Source organism: Boleophthalmus pectinirostris, unplaced genomic scaffold, assembly GCF_026225935.1.
Source record: "Boleophthalmus pectinirostris isolate CB_2022bp ecotype Guang Dong unplaced genomic scaffold, ASM2622593v1 HiC_scaffold_10, whole genome shotgun sequence".
Lineage (NCBI taxonomy): Eukaryota > Metazoa > Chordata > Actinopteri > Gobiiformes > Gobiidae > Boleophthalmus > Boleophthalmus pectinirostris.
The window spans coordinates 9,948,609-9,973,550 of NW_026570971.1; the positions used below are offsets into that span (position 1 = coordinate 9,948,609).

Here is a 24,942-nt window from a genome sequence, read left to right on the forward strand (position 1 = left end):
GTGCACATTAGCTTGCTAGTTGTTGTTAGTATTACCATGATGGCTGCTCTGGGTTTTGAAAGTTGTGAAAAGCGCTTGTAACCTCAAAAATGGGTTGTACTCAGTTGTATTTACTCATTTACATTTACATTTAAGAAGAAATTGTACTTTTCTAGCTGCATACTTTGTCATACTTGAGTCATATTTTTATTGAAGTACTCTTATCTGAGTTATAGTTACTCTTCTTTACTTTTTTTCACATAATAACAACAGAGTGGGCGGCTGCTTTTGTGGCTTTCTGACTCACACTCAGTTTTAGAAAGTTTTAGAAAGTTTTTTAGTTTTTTTGACCTCAGTTTTTAACATCATATCATGGGATTTTACCCGACTAAGAAGTTCAGCATGTGAAGTTTAAAGGACACAAGTCGCTAAGGAGCTGTTGGATTGTGTGAAATGAGATGGGTTTTTCCTGTAACCATGGAGACCGCGCAAAAGGCTGAGAAACTGTGGACATTTGAGATGCTACAGGCTTTTTTTACACCATATGGGGCAGCAAATGTGGCAGGAGATCTTCCAGAGAAAACACTTTGAAGGAATCTAACATTTCATCAAATACTGAAACACCAGAGCAGAGTAAGAACAGCAGACAGAGACAGCTCTCTTGCTTTTCGAGCAGGTCAAACATGGAATACAGTGCCTGCTCATATATGAGAATTTTCAGCACTTTTCTTAAGCTTTAAAACAGTGATTGTTCAGTGGCCAAATATATCACCATGTTTAACCAAATAACTTTTTTTTTATTGTGGGGTTGTTGGTTTAACTCTTAAACTCTTGACTTTGGACTTCAAATTAACTGTTTAAAATGTACTTTTGTGTTATTGTTGTACTTTTCTCTGTCCTGTAGATGATTTCACATCAACCTGCCGAGGGACTGAAGATGGAAATTAGCCACACTACTATAATCTTTACATATTTAAATTTTTACTGTTCATTAATATGTGCTGTCCCTTTACAAATAAATAAGAAACGAGGCCTTTCCTGTTGTGTTCACCTGGCGCCCCCTGGAGGCCGCTGTGATGCTGCAGGACACAGAGGAGAGAGACTTTTGGCTCTTCACAGGATCTGCTGACTCTCCCTGACCAGTCCTCCTGTTAAAACTGCTCTGGCACCTTTGACTGAGACACAAAGAACACAATTTTGCAGCTGATGTTGTAGCAAAACTTGGAATTTCCCTCAGGATCAATAAAGTATCTCTCAATAAAACTCTCTTCTCGCTGTAAGTCTACAAGTGACAAAAGCTTTACGTTGACAATATCACATTTGAGTTTCTTGCTCTTCTCTTTTAGATATGATTTAGTTTGTCTCATTTTTGTGTCTGGACATTGAAAATATTAGATTTTGTGAATTATTTTGTCCTTCCATTTACAGTAGGATTAGAAGACAGGCATGGGATTAAATAAGTTTTCTTTTCTTCCTTTTTGGACCAATTTTTTTTATTTTTTATTTATTTATTTTTTTTCTGCTATGATTTCATTAATGTTATATGTTCAGTTGTAAAAGAATGTAAAAATCATAAATCTAAAATCTAAAAATCTAACTTAGTAGTAGTTTTCCCAAATAGTTTTTTACTCTGTTATTTTTACTCGTAGTTTATTGGATCTCTAAATTGTACTTCTAGTTGAGTAATATTATGTCGACGTAATGTTTTCCAGCACCAATTGAACGTATCTACCACTAAGCCAAGTTTCAGGTCAGATCTGTACAGAGGCGAATCTACTTTTTTTCCTGAAGGCGTTTTTAAGCCGTAATAAAGCATGTAATAAGTAAATAAGCATGTAAAAAGCTAGATGTGACACTGTGAAACATGCCAGACAAAGCAATAACGTTTCCATGGAAACAGACCGTTCCAACCCATGTGAAAAGTTACCTAGTGCAGCTTTAATCCTCAAAAACAGAAGTAGATGAGACAGTTCTCCAGATACAGCCCCAAGAGAATGGCTATGGTTACTTGATCCGACTGTGCATGAAGTAAACAAAAGGCGGGCGGCTGTAAGTGGAGCAGGTCTCTTCTGCCTCCATCAGGGGTCTGTCCCAGTGGGCCCTGGGGTGGTTTAGCGTGGGAGCTCAGCAGACAGGTGGCACACAGGCCGACGATACCTGATCACTTTAAACACCTTATTTATTAATGGGATAAACCTTGGACGCTGCTGCAGTCCAATCAATTTTGCTTAGTTAATGAATTTGTGTTTTTTTTCCCCTAAGCTCAGTGGTGGAAAGTAACTAACAAAGTAAATTAAAAAAGTGAAAAAAAGTAAAACAAAGTAAATATGTTAAATTAACTAAAATAAAGTGTAAAAATAAAACACCTTTGTGTATTGTTTAGCTAAATCAAGAAAACCCTACAAACTGTTACCCATTTACTCTCAAAACATTAATATAACTTGATTTCAGGGTTAAACAGGAACTTTGGTCCAGTGTTAATTAACATTTCCAAAAATGTTAAATTAATTCTAGAACAGACTGGACTCATATAAACCCAGAGAAAATGTAAAAATTTATTCAGTGAGTCAATTTTAACACTCCACTTTTTGTTGTGTAGTTTGAGACCTCCTGAAATGTTTTTTTTTTTTTTTTTTAATCAATATTATGCAACATTCTGCCTAAAAGTTGTGAATCAAATTCTTGACTTAGAGCAAACAAGAATGAGAAAATAAAAATTGCTGGTATCTCTAAAATCAGAATCACCAAATCTGACACTTTAATGGTTTGCAAAAATCGCTGCAAAATACTTTTCCCTCAACACTTTTACTGAGTAGATTTTTTGCTGTGATCTTTCTTCCACCACTGCCTTCGCTGTGTGTGAGTGACAAAGATGGCCTCCTCCTGTCTGCGAGCTCGCCGCTGGTGAAATTACAACATGAGTTCAAAACAAGTACGTACAAAGTCAAAAATCCTGTTAGCGTTCCAGTTCTCTCATTAGTACCTCTCACAGACTCACTGCATCACATACACCATAATATGAAGAGATAAAACCCCCCCTTTCCCCTCTCCCTCCCCCCGCCCCGCCCCACAATTCCACTGACACCACAACAGCCCTCGTCCAAAACGTTAGTCATTAAATACATCTCATCTCCAATACAATAAACTTTTCTTTTACACTTCTCCCGTCACGTTTCTGTTCCGAGCATTTGAGTTACATGTGACACACGTACAGCAGCATTCCAGACACAACACTTGAGGGTTAGTGGGAAACACATATCGTAATAATATCGGTAATAAAAATGACATGTAGAAATCCTCCAAGTTAAAAGAATGGACAGAGTTCGTATGGCTCTGATGCTGTGGGCGGTGCGTGGAGCAGACAGTGAAGCATCAGCCTGGCTCAGAGTGGAGCTGTGCATGTCCAGAGTTCACATTATGGCCTAGTGCAGGACACACACACACACACACGGTCATCACACACACACACATATCAATTATTTCTGCACTTAAATTACACAAAGGTGTCACATTGTGTTGTAATATATTTAGACTGTACAGTGCAGAGTGCCAGTCGTTGAATACCAGTGTTAATATGTGATATACAGTAGAAAACAATACAAGTCGTTACTTCCTCTCTGTGAATATACAGTGACTTATGCATCAGTTAAATATGTGGATAACATGTCTTATATCTGTCTGTGGATATCTCTCTTCTCTTTATTTTCTTGTACCATTGCAGGGGACTGGTTTCCATGCACAGATTCTTTATAGGCAATATCAGTGGTATAAGAACACTACCTATTCTTCTTAAGAATATGTATTATAATATATGCTTTTAAAATGTTTTAAGCCCCTTCCATTGGCTGAGTTTACCTCTCGTGGCCACACGGTGGCACTGATGTGTGACTAATGGTTCACAGAGACTGAAGCAGCTTTAGCCCCGTAGAAAAACACTTTATCATAGAGTCCTCTCTCTTATTGACAACTACATATAAATGTAATACTGAACAGAAACACCAGAAAACCAGGCAATGTAATGAAACTTGATGCAGCGTGAAGACGAAGAGAAAGAGAGAGACGTTTAAAAAAAGAGTGACAGTGTTCGGAGGTGGGTTGGCTGGCTCCGGCAGTGCACTGGGAGGGCATCTGGGACACTGGGCCAGAGGGACTTTGTGCTTGGATGGATCACTCCTGTGGTGAAGACTGAGGTGTGAACATTTACATGCAGGACAACAACCAGCTGAAAATGGAACAGAAATAACACAGGGTCCTCCACACACTTTGTCTTCACTGACTTTAGATTAGATTACATTAGTCAGACATGAGCCCTATCCCAGTGAGAGCCCAGAGAGAGCCCAGCCTGAGGAGTGTGCGTTGGCTTCTTTGTCACCTCCATCTTGTTTTGCGTTTGATACTTGGCCTTAGTTCTTCTCCGGGGCCTGCTGGTCACTGCTCCAATAAAACCAGCTGACTGCTCCTGTGCTACGTTCAGCTGGTGCCACTGGATCAAGCTCCTGATGACGGTGGTGATCACCTGACCCAGGGACTGCTCACGCTGGTCACTGACATGATGCTGCAGCGTTTCTTCACCATCATGTTGATGTAAGCCCTCATGATCTTGTAGATCTCTCCCACCTAAAACGGAAACCAGGTGTTAAGTGTTTGATTGTTTCAACTGTCCAGTGTGAAGTGGCCACGGAAACTGGTGTAAGTGCCAGACTGGAACTGTACAAAACATGAAACTATTGAAATTGAACGCGTAATGAAAAACAGTTTGTATGACACTATAATAATCACTCAAATTTTCTAGTATTTCCAAATTGATATGCAAACAGGAATAGATGTTACTGTGGGTAATTAGAAAATGTGTATATGCCATATATTCTGACCATTGCCGTCTCAAAGTACATCTCCCTTTCGTCCACGATGATCTTGTAGGTGCAGAGTTGTGACGCTCCAAAGAAGGTGATGTGTTCGTAGGGGAAGGTCTCCAGAGGTTTGGGCTCTCCTCTCTTGTACACAGACACGTTATCTGCACTGACACCCAGCCACAGGTCGTGAGGGAAGCCACCCTCTTTACACTGCACAGAAAACAGAACACAGAGAGGTTATGTGTGCACAAACACAGGGGCTTCTAGAGGTACAAGAGTAAACAACAAGAGGCCAGTAAAAGGGAGAGAAGTGAAAAGCAGTTGAAAGGATACTAATTCCAATGTTCACATTTAGTTAAAAACAATATATGAGTTCATTATTATCATGCATCTTTCCACTCTCAGTAGTGGTACACTTCTTCTGTAGCCACAGATGCCCTTGGGTAGACTGATAGAAACCAATCTTTGACCACTACAATTCACACACACACACACACACACCTAACGTTCACACAAAAGTAAGGCATGACCTGGTTGGACCTGAAATTGTCATTTTTGGGCTTGGTGGGCAAATGTAACTGCTGCCACATCTATTGACCTAACCGAGGTCATTTGGTGATGCAGTTTTGGAACTTTAACTTCATTTAACTTCAATTTTTATAGCCCTCTTTGCTTTTATGTGTGTCAAGTGTGTCCATTTGAACAGAAAGCACAGCTGTCACCTCCACATCGAAGAGCGTAGATCCATATCCGGGCCACTCCTTGATGATGCTCATGTACTTGAGCATGGCCTGGTGCTGGGGCATGCCCTGGAGCCGGGTCCACTTCTCCAGGACGCTGGTGCGGGTGGCAGAGGTCTCCTCTTTTACCCACATCTCCAGCATCTGCTCCTCCTCCACCTGCACACACACAAACACACAAACACACTCATAAATGTGGCTGCTGTGTGGCTTTGGGACAGTACACTGACTTGCATTAATTTCCTGGAGACTAATCCTACACTCATTATACAAAATTAACTTCAGATTATGCAAAATTTTGAGCTTTTAACCTTGTTATACAGTTGTCCTCTCATCAAAAACATAGCTGGAATTATATTTAGCTTCATTTACACTTGTTTCTTCTCTGTGACTCTGTATTCTGTGACTTCTCCTGCTTAGTTTTAAGTCTTTAAACCATCAGAAGTCTCTCCAGTGAAAATGTGCTCACAACAAACACATGGCTCTCTTAAAATTCACATTGTAGTATAAGCCAATTTGCTAAAAGTGCAAATATCAGCCAACCAATATATCCCCACTAGCGGTCTATCCTGAGGAAGACCGCTAATGAGCAGTCGAAACTGTCAGGTATGAAACATAACTCTAGGTCTGAAAAAAGAACTTAATAACATAACCAATATATCAGTCTGTCCCTAATTACAAAGTCCTGTGTCTCCACTCACCTTCTGTTTCTTTAATGAACCTGTTTTGAAGCTCCTCCTCAGCGTCCCGTCCAGGAAGCTGGGGGTCTTCCTCTTCTCTGTCCCGACACTGACCCCTCCAGGCCCGGCTGTTCCCTTCCCCTCCCCGGCCCCTCCAGCAGCCCCTCCTGCCCCGGCCCCGGCCCCCACCCCGGGCTTGGTGGAGTGGAGGATGCGATTGCGTAGGCGCCCGATGGGGTAGACGGTGCCTAAGCTCCAGCCGGCCCGTCCCGCTCCGTCCCCGTGGAGGTACTGCAGGCGGAGGGAGGCCAGGTGCTGCAGGGTCTCCTCAGAGCCGGGGAAGTGACCACTGATCAGGGACTCGTGAGCCTGAGACACGAGAGAAGATGAGCAAGTTAAGTCACTCCCAACAATGTAAAAACAGTAAATTAGTAAAAAGTATACCTTGATATTCTGAATTAATTTGAGTGGTTTAAATGTATTTACAGGAAGGGTCTAAATGTAGTAGTAGTAGTTTATTCGGTCATTTTACAACTCAAACAAAACAAAACATAGACTACAATCCCCTAGATCATGACCGAAAGGGTTTAGGCTGAAGTAAAAAGTACTTATAATGCCAAACCCTATTAAACAATGACAAAATTTCAAGAAAAAAACTGCGTATGATCAGCAAGTTTACATTTACAATTTCACTTAGGACTTACTGTAGATATAAGGGACAAAATGTAAATGAAAACTAACTAAATTTAAAGTTAAGGTTAAAGGTTAAAGTAGACGGTTACCTGCTCAAACATAAATGCAAACTCCACCCCCTCCTTGGGCATGCTCTCCACGTCCAGGAAACAGTAGAGTTTAAAGTAAAGCTTCCACTCTCCTTCCTCCTCCTCTTCCTCGCTGCCAGCCAGTCTGCAACCACATCAGCCACAATCAATGTTCATTATAGGCAGCAATATTTCACAGCGCCTCGGGAATGGTTTAATGTAGAAATATCTTCAGAGATCAGTGCTTGTAGTAGTAGTAGTAAGTAGTAGCAGACGTCCGTGAAGTTGGCCCCTCATCAAACGCAAACCTACACAAAAACTATATTGATCGTTTGTGCTCCGTTTGTGTTGCAAAAAGTTTTGTGATGTTAACAGTTCTTTTATAGGTCAAATTAGTCAGCCTTAAAATGCTCTAAAACGGCCCAGAATGGTGTCAACCGTTAGTGTTTTCTTTGTGCTGTGCTAAAATGTTTCGTTTGTGTGATTATGGCTCTTAAGATATTAGCAGCTTTATTTTAGGCCGATGACGTCATCCAGCCCCTCAAAATGTTAAAATAGCCTCAAAACAGGCAGAAAATTATACGAAACGTTTGAATTTCGTTGGTGCTGTTTTGTGCTGTGACAATTTAGATTTGTGTAAGTATATTTCTAAAATTATGAATTATTATTTTTAGCAATACTCCACAAAACTAGTGAAGAGAAACGATCTCAGGCTGTGGAAAATTATGTATCAGTCTTGAGTAACTTGCTTTTTATTCATGTTTTATATAATAATACAGACTTTTTCACAACCTGAGATCGTTTATCTTCACTGGTTTTGTGGAGTTTTGCTAAAGTTACTGACGTCAGAAATAACATCATGTAATGTCCGCAAAAATAATAATTAATAATTTTAGAAATATTCTAACATAAATGAAAACTCAGCACAAACTCAGCACAAACGAATGACAAAATTTAGTTTTAGACATTTTTTAAGGCTGGTTGACCCTAATTTGACCTATAAAAGTATCGTTAATATCTCAAAAACTAAAGCAGCACAAACAAAGATTTTGCAGCACAAAACACCACAAACGATTGACACAGTTATTTTGTAGGTTTGCTTTTGGATGGGGGGCCAATTTCACGCAGGTTAGTAGCAGTAGTAGTTAATAGACAGTACCTTTCAAACTTGGCGAGCACGTCGGCCACGATGACTCTGCTCTCCAGAGCTCTGTCAGTGAAGGAGTTGTGTTCAAACAGAGAGAACAGGTTCTTACTCTCCTCCATGGCCAGGCCCCGGATCAACTTCTCCACCACCTGCAGCACACACGTTTATGGTTATGTTCCAAATCCAAATCTACTTTGTTTATGTAACACAAACAAAACAGTTTCCAAATATAACACAGATGCACATATAACAAAGATACCTGCTTTTCTATTTTTTAAAACTCAGGTTATTAATCTTGTTTTCAGATTTATTATGTACTTACTACTTCTGAGACTGCTTAATTCCAGTCAAGACATAGTTTATTTTAAGATAACTTCACTAATTTCACATAATTTCACAATTTTTAAGTCATTTTCTGATAGATTTAAGTGTTTATATCTCAAATTTTCCATGGAGATTATATTGTTTTGCCTCAAATCTTTCTCACAGTATGAAATTAAACTTAAAGAATGCATTTTTAACAGTCTATGTTTAGCAGTGAAAACTCCTGTAATAGATTGAATAAATGAAAGATAAATTAGTTTAATTCCATTCCGCTGAATCATCCTCCACCAGAAAAGTTACATAACGCATCTTCAACAAACTTTTACATAATTACTTTTTATATTACACTTACAAATATAAAAGAACTCAGAATAAATTCCTTAATAAAGCTACTCCTACAATTAAATTAGTTACATTATAAAAGAAATCGACTGCTTGCGTACCTCTCCGGCTGTGGTGTGCGAGTTGATGGAGATCTTGCAGGAGCCTCCTCCGTGGCAGTAGACCGTGGTGCTCATCTCCTGTCTCACCAGCAGGGCGGCGATCTCCTCTTGTGACGGAACAAACTCACGCGTCTTTGTCTTCTTCAAGGACTCCCCGATGAAAGTGGCGTAGCGCTCGATTTCTGTGTTCGGGTACCTCTCTCGGACCCTGAAAAGTTGACATCAGCACAGTTAGGGTTATACTTTTGAAGGTGCACTATTATTATTATAAATAGTGTGATAATTAATTGTTGACGCGCCTCTTGAGGTGAAAGCGGAGGTAGCGGAGGATGGCTCTGCTGGGTAAGAAGGTGCAGCTCATGCAGGTGAGCAGGTGCCAGTGCGCCCGGTTGGCTGGGCTGTTAGGCTGAGGCACGTGATTGGTCTGCTTGATCACCTGACAGTACACCTGGAAAAAGATAAAGAAGCAAATGGAAGTGAATTTAAAGGAGATGTTTTTATGACTTTTTATGGCTTCTGGAAACACTTTTGGACAATTTACATTTTCCTACTTCATAACTTTAAATGCATTTGATTGCATTTTCATTATTTTAATTTTTTTTATTTAGAGTGACCAGATTTGAAAAAAACAAACAAACTGGGAGATTCCTGGTTTGAGGTGGTTGGTAATAATAAAATTGTGAAACAAGTGCGAATTGTTCTGGAAATTGTTGAGGAAAATTGTTCTGCACTTGGTACTAAAGTGAGTCAATATAGTCATATTTTCTTTGTGTTTTGGTCATTTTTAAGCAGCTTTTCTGTATTATACCTAAAGAAATGACAATGTATACCTCTCTTTACTGTTGGTAGAGATCAGATTGGTCAAAAATATGGACACCTGGGACATTTCTTGTATAAAACTGGGACAAATCTGGTTTGGGATAAATCTGCTGTGACAGGGGACACAGGGCTCAAAACTGAGACTGTCCTGGGTAAATAGGGACATCTGGTCACTTTATTTTAATTATTATTTAGTTTAGTGGTAAATATTTATCATAGTTTTACAGTCCAGTGGCAGACGGTGGAGAAAAAGTGAGAAGAAAAGTACAAAATAAGAGGAAGTAGAGTTCTGATATGGAATACCTTTACCTAATTCATCAACACAGAACATTCCAGCAGTTTAAAGCTTTGCAAACCTTAATATAACAAAATAAATGTCTTGCCATATATTTTTTGTTGTAAAATCATAATGATTGTATAATTAAGACACAACTGACCTTTGTTTAATATGGTTGTTAGGTAACTAGGTAGGCAATTGAAACACTAAGCAATTATTAGAATGAGACAAATTAAAGTGACACTTGATTTCAGCTGCTTGCATAGAAACTGAATCTGAAAATATAGTTTGATTAGGAAACATGACATGTTTAAAAGCTTAAAAAGTGCATAATATCCAGATTGTAGTATGTAGTGTGTAGTAGTGTGGCTAAAGTACCTCGTCCCTGAGCGGGCGCAGGTCCTGGCAGGTCTGCAGTATCCCCTGTATAATGGGCACAGTGTCGGCCAATGTCTCCATCTCCTGCAGAGAGTTAAAGACCCGCACAGCCTCGTCCTGCAGACTGGCATAGCCCTGCTGCCGGTGCACTACAACACACAACACAACAGGCGTAAGATTAATAAACAACAAGAGATGGATAAAAAGAGGTAAAAAAAAATGTATTAATCCATGTGTCACCTGAGAAGGTGCCCATAAAGACTGTAATTATTAACATGAGACTCAACACTTGAACTCCTCCCACAATCACAGTTTAAAAAGAACTTCTAACTTGGGCCGCACCTGGAGGACTAAATGGGAGATGTGGCAAAAAGGGGCAGAGTCTGGACAAATATATAAGACCATTGCTTTAGACTAATGCATTATTATTAGTTGTTGTATTTCTATTTGCTAAAATCATAATAATTACAATCATATTATAAATATATAGAGTTAAGTAATGGATACTATAATGATAATGGATCAGTTTTATATAGTTTTTCAGAGCAGAGCATTATTCATTCACTCCAGTGGTGGTAGCCACTCTTGCAGCCACAGCTGCCCTGGGGCAGACTGACGGAAGCGAGGCAATATGGGTGAAGTGCCTTGCCTAAAGACACAACAACAGTTTTTTTCACTGACTCCCCCTCGTGGCACCTGATTTTCCCAACAGTCTTCCATCCAAGTACTAACCAGGCCCTGCCCTGCTTAGCTTCTGAGATCTGATAAGGTCTGATAGTACTAGTATCTTATAGTACACTGATAGTAGTAGTATCTTATAGTCGTCTTATAGTACTGGTATGTTGACTCACGGCTGATGACCTCTCCGTAGGGCAGGGGCAGGAGGGGCGAGTGCAGGGGGTGCTGTGTGTATCTGAGGATGGGGTTCCTTCTGTACATCTGATCCACGATCTCCGGGTTCACACTGTTCTCCTGGAGGAACAAAAAACATTTAACACAAATACAGTCTCTTTGGTTTCACACACATTCCTGGCGCTCTAATCTGCATGTACCTTGATGTCCCTGATAAGCTGCAGTGTGGGGGTCTCGATGGGCGTCTTGCTGTCGATGACTGACTGAATGGCAGCGGCCCACCTCATGGCTTCGTTCAACATTTTGGTGTATAGACGATATGAATGCTTTCTTCCATACACAATGATATTCCAGTATCCTGTTGAAGAACAAATGTTACGTTAGCTAAATTTTCTCACTCCTCATAGTTTTTAGGAAATAATTTTAGAAGATATATAACTTACAGTCATGGAGGAACTTAAATTTTTTGTTGCATTATCAGAGTAATAATATTCTAAAACAGTAGAATTTTTGTTCTTTGTTCCAGTGCTCCTGACTGTTTGTAGCATTTGTTCTTCCAGAAGAACATTTTCAGTTAAGAAAAAGTTTTGTGAATGCCAAAAATGTTCAAAAGAAGGTCTTAAGTAAAAAATTGTTCATGAATGAGGCCCTTTGTCTTTCTTTAAGTATATTATCCTATGATGCTGATATTTGAAAAATGTTATTCAATAAAAACATATATATCTGAGAACTACTTAATCTACAAACTGCTTAACCCATGTTGCAAAAAATCTCCCTTGTCTAATCCCTCATGTCACTGTTCATCTCTGCGCCTCCTCACCTGTTTCCCGGTGAACCCGTTCATCCGGCTGAATGACAGAGCACAGTGAGTTGAGGACCAGGGTGCCCATCTTGGAGGAGTTCTTCTCTGAGCTTTTGTAATAATCCAGAGAGCCACTGGTCAGTACGAACCAGCGCTTCTTCAGCTTCAGAGACGTGCTCTTGGCGTTGGTCTTCATCTCCTTCTGCAGCCAGCCTACAACAAGGAAAAGGAGATGAGTACATTCTATATACAGTCTGTTGATAAAGTTGTAGTAAATCAATGGAGATTTTAAGAAGCGAAACACTGGATTTTACATTCACGACACTAACAACCTAAAACATGCACAACAGGTAAAATCCTCCAGTGAAGGAAGTGCTGACCAAGACTAGCTCATGATCTGGAGATGAAAGACGGATCAAATGCAGATGGCAAATTTCCCGATGGGGACAATAAAGGCAAATCTTAACCTTAACTATAAAGAAACTGGTTTGTTACACAAACCAACTGGGTTATTTTCCTGTTATGGCTAATAATATCTATTTGGACAAACATTATCATGTTTGATCCTTAAATCTGTATTGTTGTTTTGTGATTTGTAGAATATGCTGACGTCCTTCTTCTGACTGTGCTGACTGTGATCTGTTTAAAAATGGGATCAGCTGGATTTGGGTAAATGTTTGTGACAAAAATACTATTTATTCCCTCTGTAAATCATTTTGATATACATGATATGCATGAAAAGTGCTTTATAAATAAAGTTTGATTGATTACTTCCCTCAGAATGGGGCAGGTGCCAGTATCAGCAAACAGCATTTTCATTAGAAAGATTAAAATGACCAAATTGAAAATATAGATGCTGAATCTGATCATGTATGTAATTGATGCTTTATTTTATTGATTACATCACATGTACCACACTTACCATACTAGAACTGTTCATTAAACTATTATCTGTTCTCATGTAAATAAACACTATGTCAACAATTTACCTTATCTCATCTATATATAAACATATAAATTAATACATCGTCGAATGGCTTTAAGGGAAACAGTGAATAATTTAAAATGTCAGACAGTGAAAACAGGAGCCATACCTCTGACTAGGAACTCCTGTCCGTCGATGCGAGCGTCTCCTTTGGGCTTCTGCAGCAGGCTAATCCAGTGGTGCATCTCCTCTGGGGTGTCACTATTACAGTGGATCACACGGTTGGCTGTGATGATCACAAATGAGTTGGGCCTGCACATGGACACACAGGTCAGCAGAGGGAACATCACCGGACTCAAAGCATGACTGTGTTTGTTTTCTTTTGTCCAATCAGAAAGACTTTTATAGTCGTGAACATAAGCAGTTTATTTTTGTAATTTCCTGAAAACCTTGAAAACTTGGAACACTTATGCAATTATGGTGTGAAACAAAATGTATATATTTATGGAAAATCTGGCCTAGCAAATCTATCCTTTAAGTGCTCACAAACTGCTTTTTGCCCCCTCAAATCTAGAAAGTGCCATGATTTTAAATAAAATTTCATTTCTGATAAAAAAACAGAACTCTTACCGATCAGGATTGTCTGAAGCACACACTGAGTCGATCAACCCCACATCAAGAGTTCCCTGCACAAACCATCAAATATTAATATCAATAATAATATGATAAGTGAAATACTATATGTACTTGACGGTTATATACTGACCACAGCGTTCTTTGGGTTGGCCTGTTCATGCCCCATGTCCAGCAACTGATCTGGTGTACACACTCGCACCTTCGTCAGGACGTTGAACCAGCCACTGCAAAAAGATAAAATTACATCATCGTATTCACTCTATCTTCATTTTGCAGATAGTACAATCCTAATCTGCTACCTTTGCTTTTCAACCAATCATCTCAAGACACAAGATTTTATTTTGTCCAGACCTTGCATCCTCTGGAGACTCTGCAAACACTTGGTAGGTCCTCTCATCCGTCACGATGTTGAGTGCATTCTCCTTCTCATGGTTGTCCACTATCTCCCTGTAATCAAAGGATACATATTTGAGAGTTGAAATAATGTTTATTTTATAATTATTATGTTGAGAGGGTCTTACTTAGCAGCTCGGATGTCTATGGTCCCTTTCAGTTTCTCTTCACTGTCGTTCTCATAGTACATCAGCTTTCCGTCTCTCAGGACAAACCAGCGCATCTTCCAGTTTCTGCAAGAAGAAATACATTACACAGGGCCTTTTTTGCTGCTGACACTTAGTCCATTGTGTTTTGTAATTAAAGAGCCCATATTACACTGTTTTCTCATCTATGTTATAATATTTCCACATCAAAAACATGCCGGGAGTTGTGTTTTGTTTCATTCACATATGTTTAACACACAAACCCTGTGTATTTAAGCTGAGCTCTAAACAGAAAACACTGAAATTGCCAATCTCTACTGAACTAAAAGTAAAAGGCAGTTTTTAAATTGTGAACTATTGCTTCCTGACATCACAAGGTGGACCAGAGCATTTTGAGCTTTGGAGATGTAAACAGACTGATAATAGAAGGTTCCTAGATAGATGGATAGTCTGTGACGGGTACAACAACCTCCGGGACAGGGTGGACAGGCCTCCTCCTTTCTTGTAGAGCCAGCCCGACTTGAGTGAGTCCTGTTTGGAGCGGAACCACATGAACGTCTCATCCTTCAGCACACACCAGCGCCTCCTCCAGGGGATCATAAGACCAGCTGCAAAACAACAACATGTTAGACACAATACAGACACATGTGCAGTATATCCATGGGTTTCAGAATGATTTTCAAACTAAATATTATTAGATTATATTATTCTTGAATATAATAGAATTATAATTATAGAATATTATATTATTCTGAGGAAGCTACTACTTCAGTAATAGTTTTGCCAGATACAGGTACAGTATATAACATGTGTAATGTCTGATAACCTTCCAAAATATAGTAAGCACATTTCAGAGTTAATGTCTAGAAATAAGCACCTAAAAATACCCAATAAGCCAAACAAATCAGAAATTTAAATTACAAGTAGAACAAATCCAATAATTACCTTTATTTGTTGTAAATACAAGATACATATGGACAACCATGTAGTTAATCATGATTTAGATTTTTAATTAATCATAAGTATAGCTCAAAAGCACACAAAACAATTGAGCTACAAAATAAATACATCTTAACTTGTCAAAACTGAAATGAAGATGAATAATCTGAATTGAAGTCAAACACTGAATTTTTTGTCGTTGTGCTCTGATAGTTGGTGAACATGTTTTTATAATTGGTAAAAGCTTTTAATATTTCCAAACCAAGAGAGTGTCTTGGTTTGTCATTGTTTAGTCTTCTGTAGATTTTGCTGATTGGTCTTCAGTAGATTTTTGAAAAGTTACCCTACCCTATTAGTATTTATCAAGTTGAAAAGAAACCCTCCAAAAAGCACCTGTCTATATGTTGGATGATGCTTGTACCTGCAGCATTCTCGTACTTGTATCTTGTGCTATTGTTTATAGAAATGTTCCAGTTTGTACCTTTCATGTAGAGGTAGCCATGGAAATACGGAGGTCCGTTTCCGTTCAGAATAGTGACCCTGCCTGTGGTCAGGTCTTCCTCCGTGTCCATCATGCCGTCATGCTCATCGTCACTGTCAGCATACTAGAAATACACAGAACGACACTGTCAAACACACCAAATCGTATCAGGCGTAACTACTTTTAACATTAGTCAGATCAGTTTCACAAAGAAAGATTTAGAGGGTCTTTAAGAATAAAGAAAAAATAATAATTGTATACTAACCTAATATAAGTTCCAAATAAACAAAATATTAAAATTTTTAAAAGGAATTCACAGTTAGTATAATATTATATTTTTATTTCTTTTATTTAAGGAGTCAGAATTCTAAAGTTCTGACTAAAGTATTGTTAGTAGTATGTTAAATTTATATACAAGTTATACACCACTACTTTACTGCACATTAAAGTTCTGGAGGTGGCATGTCACCTGCATGGGTCCATGAAAATAGAAATGTCATACTGAGGAATAATATAGCCAGAGCAGGAATATTTCCATGGAAACAAGCAGAAGGAAGTCCTGCTCCAAGCCAAGTAAGAGTCAAGCTGGTGGAGAAGCAAACCCAGACTCGTTTTACAGAGTAAGAAACATAAACAAAATGAAAATACACAACTTTATTTTAGGCTACTTGCCTTTTTTCACTACATACTTACTTAACTTAGCTTATACATCCCAACTGTGGGAATATTACTGACTTCTTACCAGAAATATGGCAAAGAATTAACCCATAAAGTTAGTTTATTTTGTTGGGAAACCTACTGTAAATACATGAGATTGTCAGATTTATGGCAAATACTGTTAAAGCCCAAATTAGATTTTTTTTTAAACTGTACAAAAATGAACAACTCAGAGCCAGTCTAAATCTTCCTTGTGAAACTGTTCCCTAGTCACATCATCTACAGCACTAGCAAAAATTACAGATAATTCAAATAGATTGCGTGTCGCTGCTCATACATGTCTGCGTGCTCGCGTGAAAGGATGCGTGTAAGTGTGTGCCCTCACAGAGTCCGAGCTGCCTCTGTAGGACTCTATGCTGGCGTTGGTGCACGTGGACTTGCGAGGATGCTCGTCGTCTCCCACCGCCGCGCTGCCACGGTTGCTCCCGGATACGGAGCTGCTGTCGTCACCCGCGTTAACAGACCCCTCCTCCTCCTCCTGGTCGTAGTCCGACTCGGTGTCGGCGGGCATGGAGTAAATGGGCTCGTCCCCATCGGGTAAACTCTCCACCAGGCTGACCTACGGAGACATAACAGTAGCTACGTTCACATCTACACCAAAAATTATTCCAAAATTATACCAAAAATTTTGATCTGATTTCTAGAGTCGTCGGATTATTCAAATGTCGTGTAAAGAGTTAGCCTACATCTGATGTGAATAATCTGATTTATTTCTGATTGGCAAAGGAGAAATTCAATTTGTCAACTGGACAAACATTTATTTAGGTCGAAAACACAGCTCATCCAAGCTGCTTCTTCAGTTAAGATGAGCTGCGTTTTCGACCTAAATAAACATTTGTCCAGTTGACAAACTGAATTTCTCCTTTGTGATGGATTCCACCTGGATGACTGAGGGATTCCACACACTTCTTTCTGATTGTTTACATCTATGCAAGTTTAACAAATAAAATTATTTTTAAAAAGACACAATATTTGGACCATAAAATGAGATTTAGACAGAAATAAACACATACATTTCCTTTTATTTTGCACTGATCTTGAATTTTTGTCCCATCCCTACTTATTATAATTTAATCAAACGAGCACAAGACTACATACACACTTGACTTAAGGGTGATTGAAATGTTCTGACCAAAGCCTGAGCTGGAAACAACCTAATTTTAAGGCATTTTCTATGACGCTCCTATGGTGTAGATCAGATAGTAATCAATATTAAAACTGGTATAGAAAAGTAGATGCTCATTAGAGCAGGTATCAATACTGAATCTTGAGTTTTATCAGAACTAGTGTAAGACCACATGCTATAATAAACAAATGCTATTATTTAGTATCACAACTTTTAAAATGATCATTACTCAAAATATGAAATGTTGAGTATGTTTTGTAACGAAATCAAGTTAAAAATGTTTGAGAATACTGCTATGGTGACTTCTTAAACCACCATTATATGTAGAATAATAATAATTGTAACATCTCCACAGACCTTCCTGTCCGGACCGGGCTTGGGCTCCTCTGTGGGGGGCAGGGGCGGAGGGGGTGGGGGCTGTGGAGCTCCGGTGACGTCCGGCGGCGGGAGGGGCGGAGGGGGAGGAGGGCCACCGTTGGCGGGTAAGGGGGGTGGAGGAGGGGGGGCAGGTGGCACCGTGCCCTCGGCGAAGGCGGGCGGAGGAGGCGGTAGGTTGGCGAAGATGTCCTGGTCCACAGGGGCGTTGCTCTCTGCCGGAGGGGGGAAGTCCGGCAGAGGGATGCACTCCTCCTCCGCGTGGAAGCCCTCATCCACTTCTTCATCCTTAGAGGCGCCTGGGGAAAAAGAAATTATATCTTTGAATTGCTTAATGTTATATTTTGATTTTATTCAAACGACCACACAGTAACCCCCTCAGCTCAGATCAGAAACCTTGGATTCATCTTCGATTCACCCTTCGCCTTCAGACCACACATCCGCCACATCACCAAGACTGCCCTCTCCCACCTTCGAAACATCGCCCGCCTTCACCCCTCCCTCTACCCCTCCGCTGCCGAAACTGATCATCACTGCCTTCATCACCTCCAGACTCGATTATTGCAGCAGTCTCCTCTACAGATTTCCCTACACTGACCTTCAAAAACTTCAATAAAGTTTATTTGCATAGCACAATTTGTACACAAATTAATTCAAAGAGCTCTACAGTATAAGAAATACATTAAAATCACAATAAAAACAAATCAAAACATAAATAATCATTATAAAATTAAAAAGAGACAGAGACATTAAATTAGCAAGAACAGTGCGAAATGAAAAATGAAAACCTTTCAGTCGTACAGACAGCTAAACAGAACTGTTTTGAGCCTGGATATAAAGTAGAGACCCATCTCACATGTTCAGGAAGACTGTTTCAGGTTTTAGCTGCATGAATCTGAAACTCTAACTCCCCGTGTTTAGTCCTGACCCTGGGCAACAGCAGGAGGCCGGGCCCCGAGGTCCTCAGAGTGCAGGTGGTTCATATGGCACTAACATGTCAGAGATGTACTTTGGTGTCAGGCCATGGAGAGACTTGTACACAAACAGAGCCGCTTTAAAGTCTATTCTCTGGGGGGCCCAGGATCGACACCTGGGCCCCCTTTTGTTCAATCAATTTCAAAATACTTCCTGTCTACTAGATAGGACATGAACCAGTTTAGTGCAGTACCAGAGATGCCCACCAATCCTCTAGTCTCTGTAAGAGGATCCTATGATCGACAGTGTCAAAAGCAGCACTGAGATCTAACAGAATCAAGACTGAGACTTTGCCTGCATCAGTGTAAAGGCGAATGTCATTTGTCACCTTGATAAGAGCAGTCTCAGTGCTGTGGTGGGCTCTAAAACCTGACTGGAAAACATCAAAGGAGTTGTTCATTTGGAGAAAGTTAGTAAGCTGTTGGTAAATATGTTCAAAACTCTGTCGCCCGCCTGCAACAACTCTGCAGGCTCCCCATCAATTTCAAGATCCTCTTGATCAGATACAAAGCTCTCTCTAACTAGGCCCTCCATACCTCACAGACTTTGTCCAGCCCCACCATCCCTCCTGCTGCCTCTGATCAGCCTACTTTAACCTTCTCACTTCCACCGTCAAATCAAAGTATCGGACCTTGGGGGACCAAGCCTTTTTTATCATTTGACTAAACTTAATTTGATCCAGATAGCTCATTTTTCATAGAAGAGCACTATAATGTTAACACGACCCATTGCTTTTCCTCAGCCTTACCAGCAGGGGGACCTGAGGCTGTTTTGGGGGTCTTGGCCTTCTCCTCTGCAGGTTTGGGGGAGGCAGCGGCCAGGGCAGGGTCCACCCCGCTGAAGTTGAGCACGTCTATGAGACTGGTGGCTTTTCGAGACGCCTCTTTGTTCATGCGTTTGAGCTCCGCATCGCGCCGCAGCTGCAGCTCCTGTTTGGACGACTCGCACAGCTGAGACACCTCATCCTCTCGCTTCTTCTGCAGACGCTCGATCTCACGCTCCAGCTGCAAGATTTCTTCCATCTGCTTCGTCTCATCCTGGACAACAACATTTCCTTAGGAAGGAGACTAAAGAGTTTGGAAATAGTCAGTGGTGGATGAAGTACTCAATTTTGTTACTTAAGTAAAAGTACAGATTAGTATTTAAAGTATCTCGCGCAGATGTAGAGATCTAATAAAGCTACAAATGCAGTGATTTTGACAAAGATTTGTTTTGAATTTTGTTCAACAGAAACAATTGAATCAGTTGGGGGGTTTTTTCTTAGCTGTTTTTATGTTTAAAATTTTGTTGGCTCAAACTATGAAGGTGTTAAATAAGTCCCTCGGGCTTTTCAATAGGTCTCAAACTATAATAAAAAATACTTTTACTTTTCAGTCCTGTTCAAAAATGTAGTGGAGTAGAAAGTATAGATGCCTGCTCTCAAATGTAGTGAAGTGAAGTAAAAGTAAAAAGTATCTACTTGAAAATGTACTCGCAAATGTACTAGCAAAGTACTCCAGATACCTTCAGTATCTACAGTACAGTATTTTACTACTTTGACTTTGTTAGGTTCAATCACTGGAAATATAATATAACAATATAATCTACTGAGAATATAAAGCGTTACTCAAAAACCTACAGGGCTCAAATTTAGAGGATTACGGGACCAACATCAATACATATGAAATTCTGATTGTTTATGACATGTTATTCAATATTTATTTTCATTTATTTAATATTTATTATTTTCATGTATTTATTTTCAAGAGCTCAGAGTAGATCCGCTGCTCTTCCACGTCTAGAGGAGCCAGCTGAGATGGCTCGGGCATCTGTTTCAGATGCCTCCTGGACGCCTCCCTCGGGAGGTGTTCTGGGCATGTCCCACCAGGAGGAGGCCCCGGGGAAAACCCAGGACACACTGGAGGGACTATGTCTCTCGGATAAGCGAAAGAAAATGGATGGATATTTTCAATAAACCTCACTGGTTGCACGGCACTCATGTAAAACAAAACATTTTATATTTCCAGTGCATAACCCATCTAAAATGAGCCAAACCCACTGCATTACACAAACAGCAGAAAAAAACTGATGATAAACCGGAAGTACTTTAGTGTTTATGCAAGCTATTAGCCACATCTCAGAGCGCCACAAACTTTAAATTATTAAACAACTTTTTGTGAATGGCTGAGATCTGAGTGTGATGGAAAAGGTGCTATAGAAAAGTAAACTCACTGCGCTGCCACTTGCCTTCTTCTCAACCGACTCATCCTTCTTTCCATCTCCCTCCTCTACTCCATCCTTCTTCTTCTCCTCCTCCTCTTTCTTCCTCTGCTCCTCCTCTTTCTTCTTCTTCTCCTCTCGCAGTTTTCGGACCCGGGTCCTGGCGACCTGCCCCCTGCGGTGTCTCTGCAGCACCAGCACTGCCTTCCTCTGTTTCACGAATCGCTTTCTCAAAATGTGTCTCCTCAAATGCTTCTGGAGGGTGATGACGCTGGCACGGGCACGCTTGAAGAACTTCCTGTTACCAAAAGAAAATTCAGAACAGCTCAATATAAATGTATTGAAATTCTGAATGGTAAAAAGCGATAAAAGTGGCGGTACTTTGCGGAGAAGGCGAGGAGGTGAGCGCGGATTATCATGGCAGCCTGGCGTCGGATTTCGTCTCGATCTTTTTCCAAACGCTGCTCCAAAGATTCCTTCATGAAAACCTACAGAAAAAATATCTAAATTAAAAACAGCACTGAATAAATCAAGTTAAAAGTTGGTGATTGTGTGGTCGATTTAATAGTTTAAAACAATTAATAGTCTCATTGCTGATTTTTATTGTCTTCAAAATGTGAAAAAAAACCAAATAAATCAGTTTAAATGGTTTGTAGTGGTCCAAAGTTATTCCTCATTCATTCACAACTTTCAGAGGTCAGAGTTTTTCCATCACAGTAAAACTTATAACAACTAGCATGCTAACAGCACACTTTCAGATTCTCTGAGCATAAAACGCTTTAAAATTTTAGTTATTCAATATAATTACAGTACACTGTGAACTTATTTTGAGTGCTTATACAATATACTTATACAATACTATGATACTGTGGCTCAAATACATGAAAAAGTCACTAAAAAGTAAAAGTAGAGATGATTTGTCATACTTTTGTTTTGCCCAGCTGCCACTCTTTCTTGGTCTTGTCATATTTGAATAGAAGGTCTGTGCTGTTCTTCTTATCATCTCCGTTCTTTGGCGCTTTGTCCTTCAGAATAATTTTATATCTGTGAAACGAAAAAATATGTAACAATGACTAACACAAACTGATGCTGTAAAATTATTAAAGGTCCTATATTTCTCTTGTGAGATTTGAGCCATGGTAGAACGTTGTTACCTCCTCAAAAACAAATCTGGAGTTGTGTTTTGTTTCATTCACACATGTTAGAACACTTTATTATTAGTGAATGAAACAAAACACAACTCCAGGGATATTTTTCATGAAGATACAACATTATAACATAGATCAGACTAGAGCACAATATGGACCATTTACCGTAAAAAGAAGTCTTTGAAAGTCCTGCGCACTGGGAAACCAGCACGACGGATCTTCACTGTCTCCAACATGCCCGAGTATCTGAGCTGGTTCAGAACCACCTCTGGGTCAAACTTGTTTGGATTCTACACACAAATGGAAATAATAATCATCAGAATAAACCACCCACTTACTTCGGAATTAAATTTAATTCCAAATAATCATTTTCATTAGGAATTAAGTGTTTACGTGTTCTTTTTAAAGCAGAATACATTTTTTTTCAGAATTCAATTATTTTTATTTGGAATTACAGCTCTAAACGTGGCAAATGAGAGCAAAGATGTGAAAGAAATAGATATTATAGGATTGTGCCTGACCTTTTCCATGTTGGGTTTGATACAGCGGATGAAGAAGGGGTTGGAGACGCTCAGGGTGGCCATCAAAGCGTGGAGAGAGTCCTGGAATAACAGAAGAGGATCAACACCATCAACACCAGAGATCAACCCATCACCAACCAATATGCGTTTTGCTATCGCCGATGCTGATATCATTCTTTCAAACCCAGAGCAACTGATGGCCAAAAAGCTGATATTTTTGGGCCGATATGTTGGACGGATTTAGAAACTTATGTGATTTAAATTTACAAGAACTTACCCACAACCCTTTTTTTTTTTACCAGAAGGAGAGCTCTGTAGTTGTTTTTTGTTATCTTTTCATACTCAAATATTCACCTAAAGTTTTTATGTGTATTCTTCAGGCAGCAGGTCAACTCAAACAAAATGTAAGGCTAATACACTAAAAAGTAAATATATCGGTCTATCTCTAATAATTAGTTTCTGCTAATTTTATCACTGTGTATAAGGTGACCAGATTTTCAAAATAAAAAACTGGGTAATAATAAAATAGTTTAATAAGAAAAACTGTTCTGCACACAGCCCATTCAGGACTAACATGTGAAGCAGTATAGTCACATTTTCTTTGTGTTTTTTGTTCATTTTTGAGCAGCTTTTCTGTATTTTACCTCAACAAATAACAATTTAAGCCTCTCCTTACTGTTGGCAGGTGTCAAATTAGTCAAAAATAGGGATACCATGGATATTTATTGTGTAAAACTGGAACAAATCACTGGTTTTGGATAAATCTGCTGGGACAGGGAACACAGAGCTCAAAACTGGGACTGTCCCGGGTAAATAGGGACGTCTGGTCACCCTGAACGTCGTGTCTAAGCTTTTTACAACAGCATCTTGTAAAAAAGTATATTGTCTTTTCCACTTTCAAGGCCCTCAAAGCACTTTACATCAAGGAACCACTCACCCATTCAAATACACCCATTCAAATAGTACATAGATACGAGGGGCGAGGACGGATAAGTGTTTTGCCCAAGGACACAACAACAACAACAACTCACCCTGAATTGGGAGCTGACAGTGGGCTTGCGTCTGGCTGTGCCCATCTTCTCCTCGTTGTTCCTGCTGCCCACTTTCTCAAACAGGTCGTAGATGAAGTCCAGTCTGGGAGAAAGTGTAATATAAGTGTTGTTAATACTACGGTAGAATTTACTGTTTAACTGTCACATTGCAGATTTATTGACCTAGTTTATGATTAAAGTTGTGTCATTATTCAACACCAAAGACATGATTGTTGTCAGCTTAAAGGGCTTTAATTCTAAGGTGACCAGAATTTCAAAATAAAATAATTGGGACATCCTCGATTGGTGGTTGGTAATAATAAAATTGCAAAACAAGTGTGTAATTAAGGAAAATTGTTACGCAAAGAACATTCATGACTAACACGTGAGTCAGTATAGTCACATTTTCTTTGTGTTTTGACCATTTTTACGCAGGTTTTACCTAAACAAATTACAATGTATGCCTCTCTTTATTGTTTTTGGTAAAAAATAAGAACACCTGGGACATTTCTTGTATAAAACTGGGACAAATCAGTGGTTTTGTATAAATCTGCTGGGACAGGGGACACAGGGCTCAAAACTGGGACTGTCCCGGGTAAATAGGGATGTTTGGTCACCCTGTTTAAATCATAAAATTAATATGATAAGTTTTTGGAGCTGGTTCCAAAACAAATAATGGTAAGGATCAACATTTGTGGATCTGACGTTTGTAGATTTCTTTCAAAAACAGTAACTCTCCCATAGAGTTGTACAGACTCCTGCCCTCCATCTGAAATCATGACGTAATTTAAGTCTAGAGTGAGCAGGTTCATGGATGAACAGGATGGGAGGTGGGGCCTTCCTCCCTTCCTGGGTCTGAGAGGTCTTAAATCATAATGCCAGGAAAAATATAACTCCATTAGGTGAGTCGTTTATTGAATGTGACATAGTTCGTAAGACATACCTGCTGTCCTTGAGCATGTTCAAAATATCATCTCTGAATGTGTCCCTGTTCTTCTCCAGGATGCCCTTCACATCATAGAGTACCTAACAGACACAAGCAAAAGTCAAGTACTTTTAAGGAAGACATATCCTGCTTTTGTCTGCTATATAGTTATAATTTATGATACTCATGGATAATTGTGTTGTAATTTGCCATTTTAAATCGCAGTATTGATCTAAAATGACTTCATTAAAGAAACAAGTTTGCTTATTTCAGGCTGATTCCCACTTGTCCCTTTCAGCAACAACAGAGCCGTGTGCTGTTGGCTCCTTCTGTGGATAGCTTAGTGTTGT

General features: G+C 39.5%; 1 protein-coding gene across 1 annotated transcript in view; it reads right to left on the minus strand.

Moving 5' to 3' along the window:
* Positions 1 to 4,437: 4,437 nt before the first annotated feature.
* Positions 4,438 to 24,942, minus strand: part of myo10l1 (myosin X, like 1) — an 86,146-nt gene continuing 65,641 nt past the window's right edge. Inside the window, exons 17-45 of the mRNA XM_055160787.1 lie at positions 24,611 to 24,693; positions 23,668 to 23,770; positions 22,637 to 22,717; positions 22,281 to 22,405; positions 21,894 to 22,011; positions 21,349 to 21,455; positions 20,980 to 21,265; positions 19,517 to 19,805; positions 17,776 to 18,092; positions 16,618 to 16,851; positions 15,576 to 15,699; positions 14,622 to 14,763; positions 14,138 to 14,242; positions 13,968 to 14,063; positions 13,747 to 13,840; positions 13,611 to 13,666; positions 13,150 to 13,292; positions 12,074 to 12,268; positions 11,454 to 11,611; positions 11,253 to 11,373; positions 10,402 to 10,550; positions 9,227 to 9,375; positions 8,928 to 9,135; positions 8,173 to 8,309; positions 7,035 to 7,158; positions 6,274 to 6,621; positions 5,555 to 5,731; positions 4,851 to 5,042; positions 4,438 to 4,596 (exon numbers count right to left, since the gene is read on the minus strand). Of these exons, the coding sequence (XP_055016762.1) occupies positions 4,492 to 4,596; positions 4,851 to 5,042; positions 5,555 to 5,731; positions 6,274 to 6,621; positions 7,035 to 7,158; positions 8,173 to 8,309; positions 8,928 to 9,135; positions 9,227 to 9,375; positions 10,402 to 10,550; positions 11,253 to 11,373; positions 11,454 to 11,611; positions 12,074 to 12,268; positions 13,150 to 13,292; positions 13,611 to 13,666; positions 13,747 to 13,840; positions 13,968 to 14,063; positions 14,138 to 14,242; positions 14,622 to 14,763; positions 15,576 to 15,699; positions 16,618 to 16,851; positions 17,776 to 18,092; positions 19,517 to 19,805; positions 20,980 to 21,265; positions 21,349 to 21,455; positions 21,894 to 22,011; positions 22,281 to 22,405; positions 22,637 to 22,717; positions 23,668 to 23,770; positions 24,611 to 24,693 (4,566 nt within the window). The 3' untranslated portion in view covers positions 4,438 to 4,491. The remainder of the gene's footprint in view (positions 4,597 to 4,850; positions 5,043 to 5,554; positions 5,732 to 6,273; positions 6,622 to 7,034; positions 7,159 to 8,172; positions 8,310 to 8,927; positions 9,136 to 9,226; positions 9,376 to 10,401; positions 10,551 to 11,252; positions 11,374 to 11,453; positions 11,612 to 12,073; positions 12,269 to 13,149; positions 13,293 to 13,610; positions 13,667 to 13,746; positions 13,841 to 13,967; positions 14,064 to 14,137; positions 14,243 to 14,621; positions 14,764 to 15,575; positions 15,700 to 16,617; positions 16,852 to 17,775; positions 18,093 to 19,516; positions 19,806 to 20,979; positions 21,266 to 21,348; positions 21,456 to 21,893; positions 22,012 to 22,280; positions 22,406 to 22,636; positions 22,718 to 23,667; positions 23,771 to 24,610; positions 24,694 to 24,942) is intronic.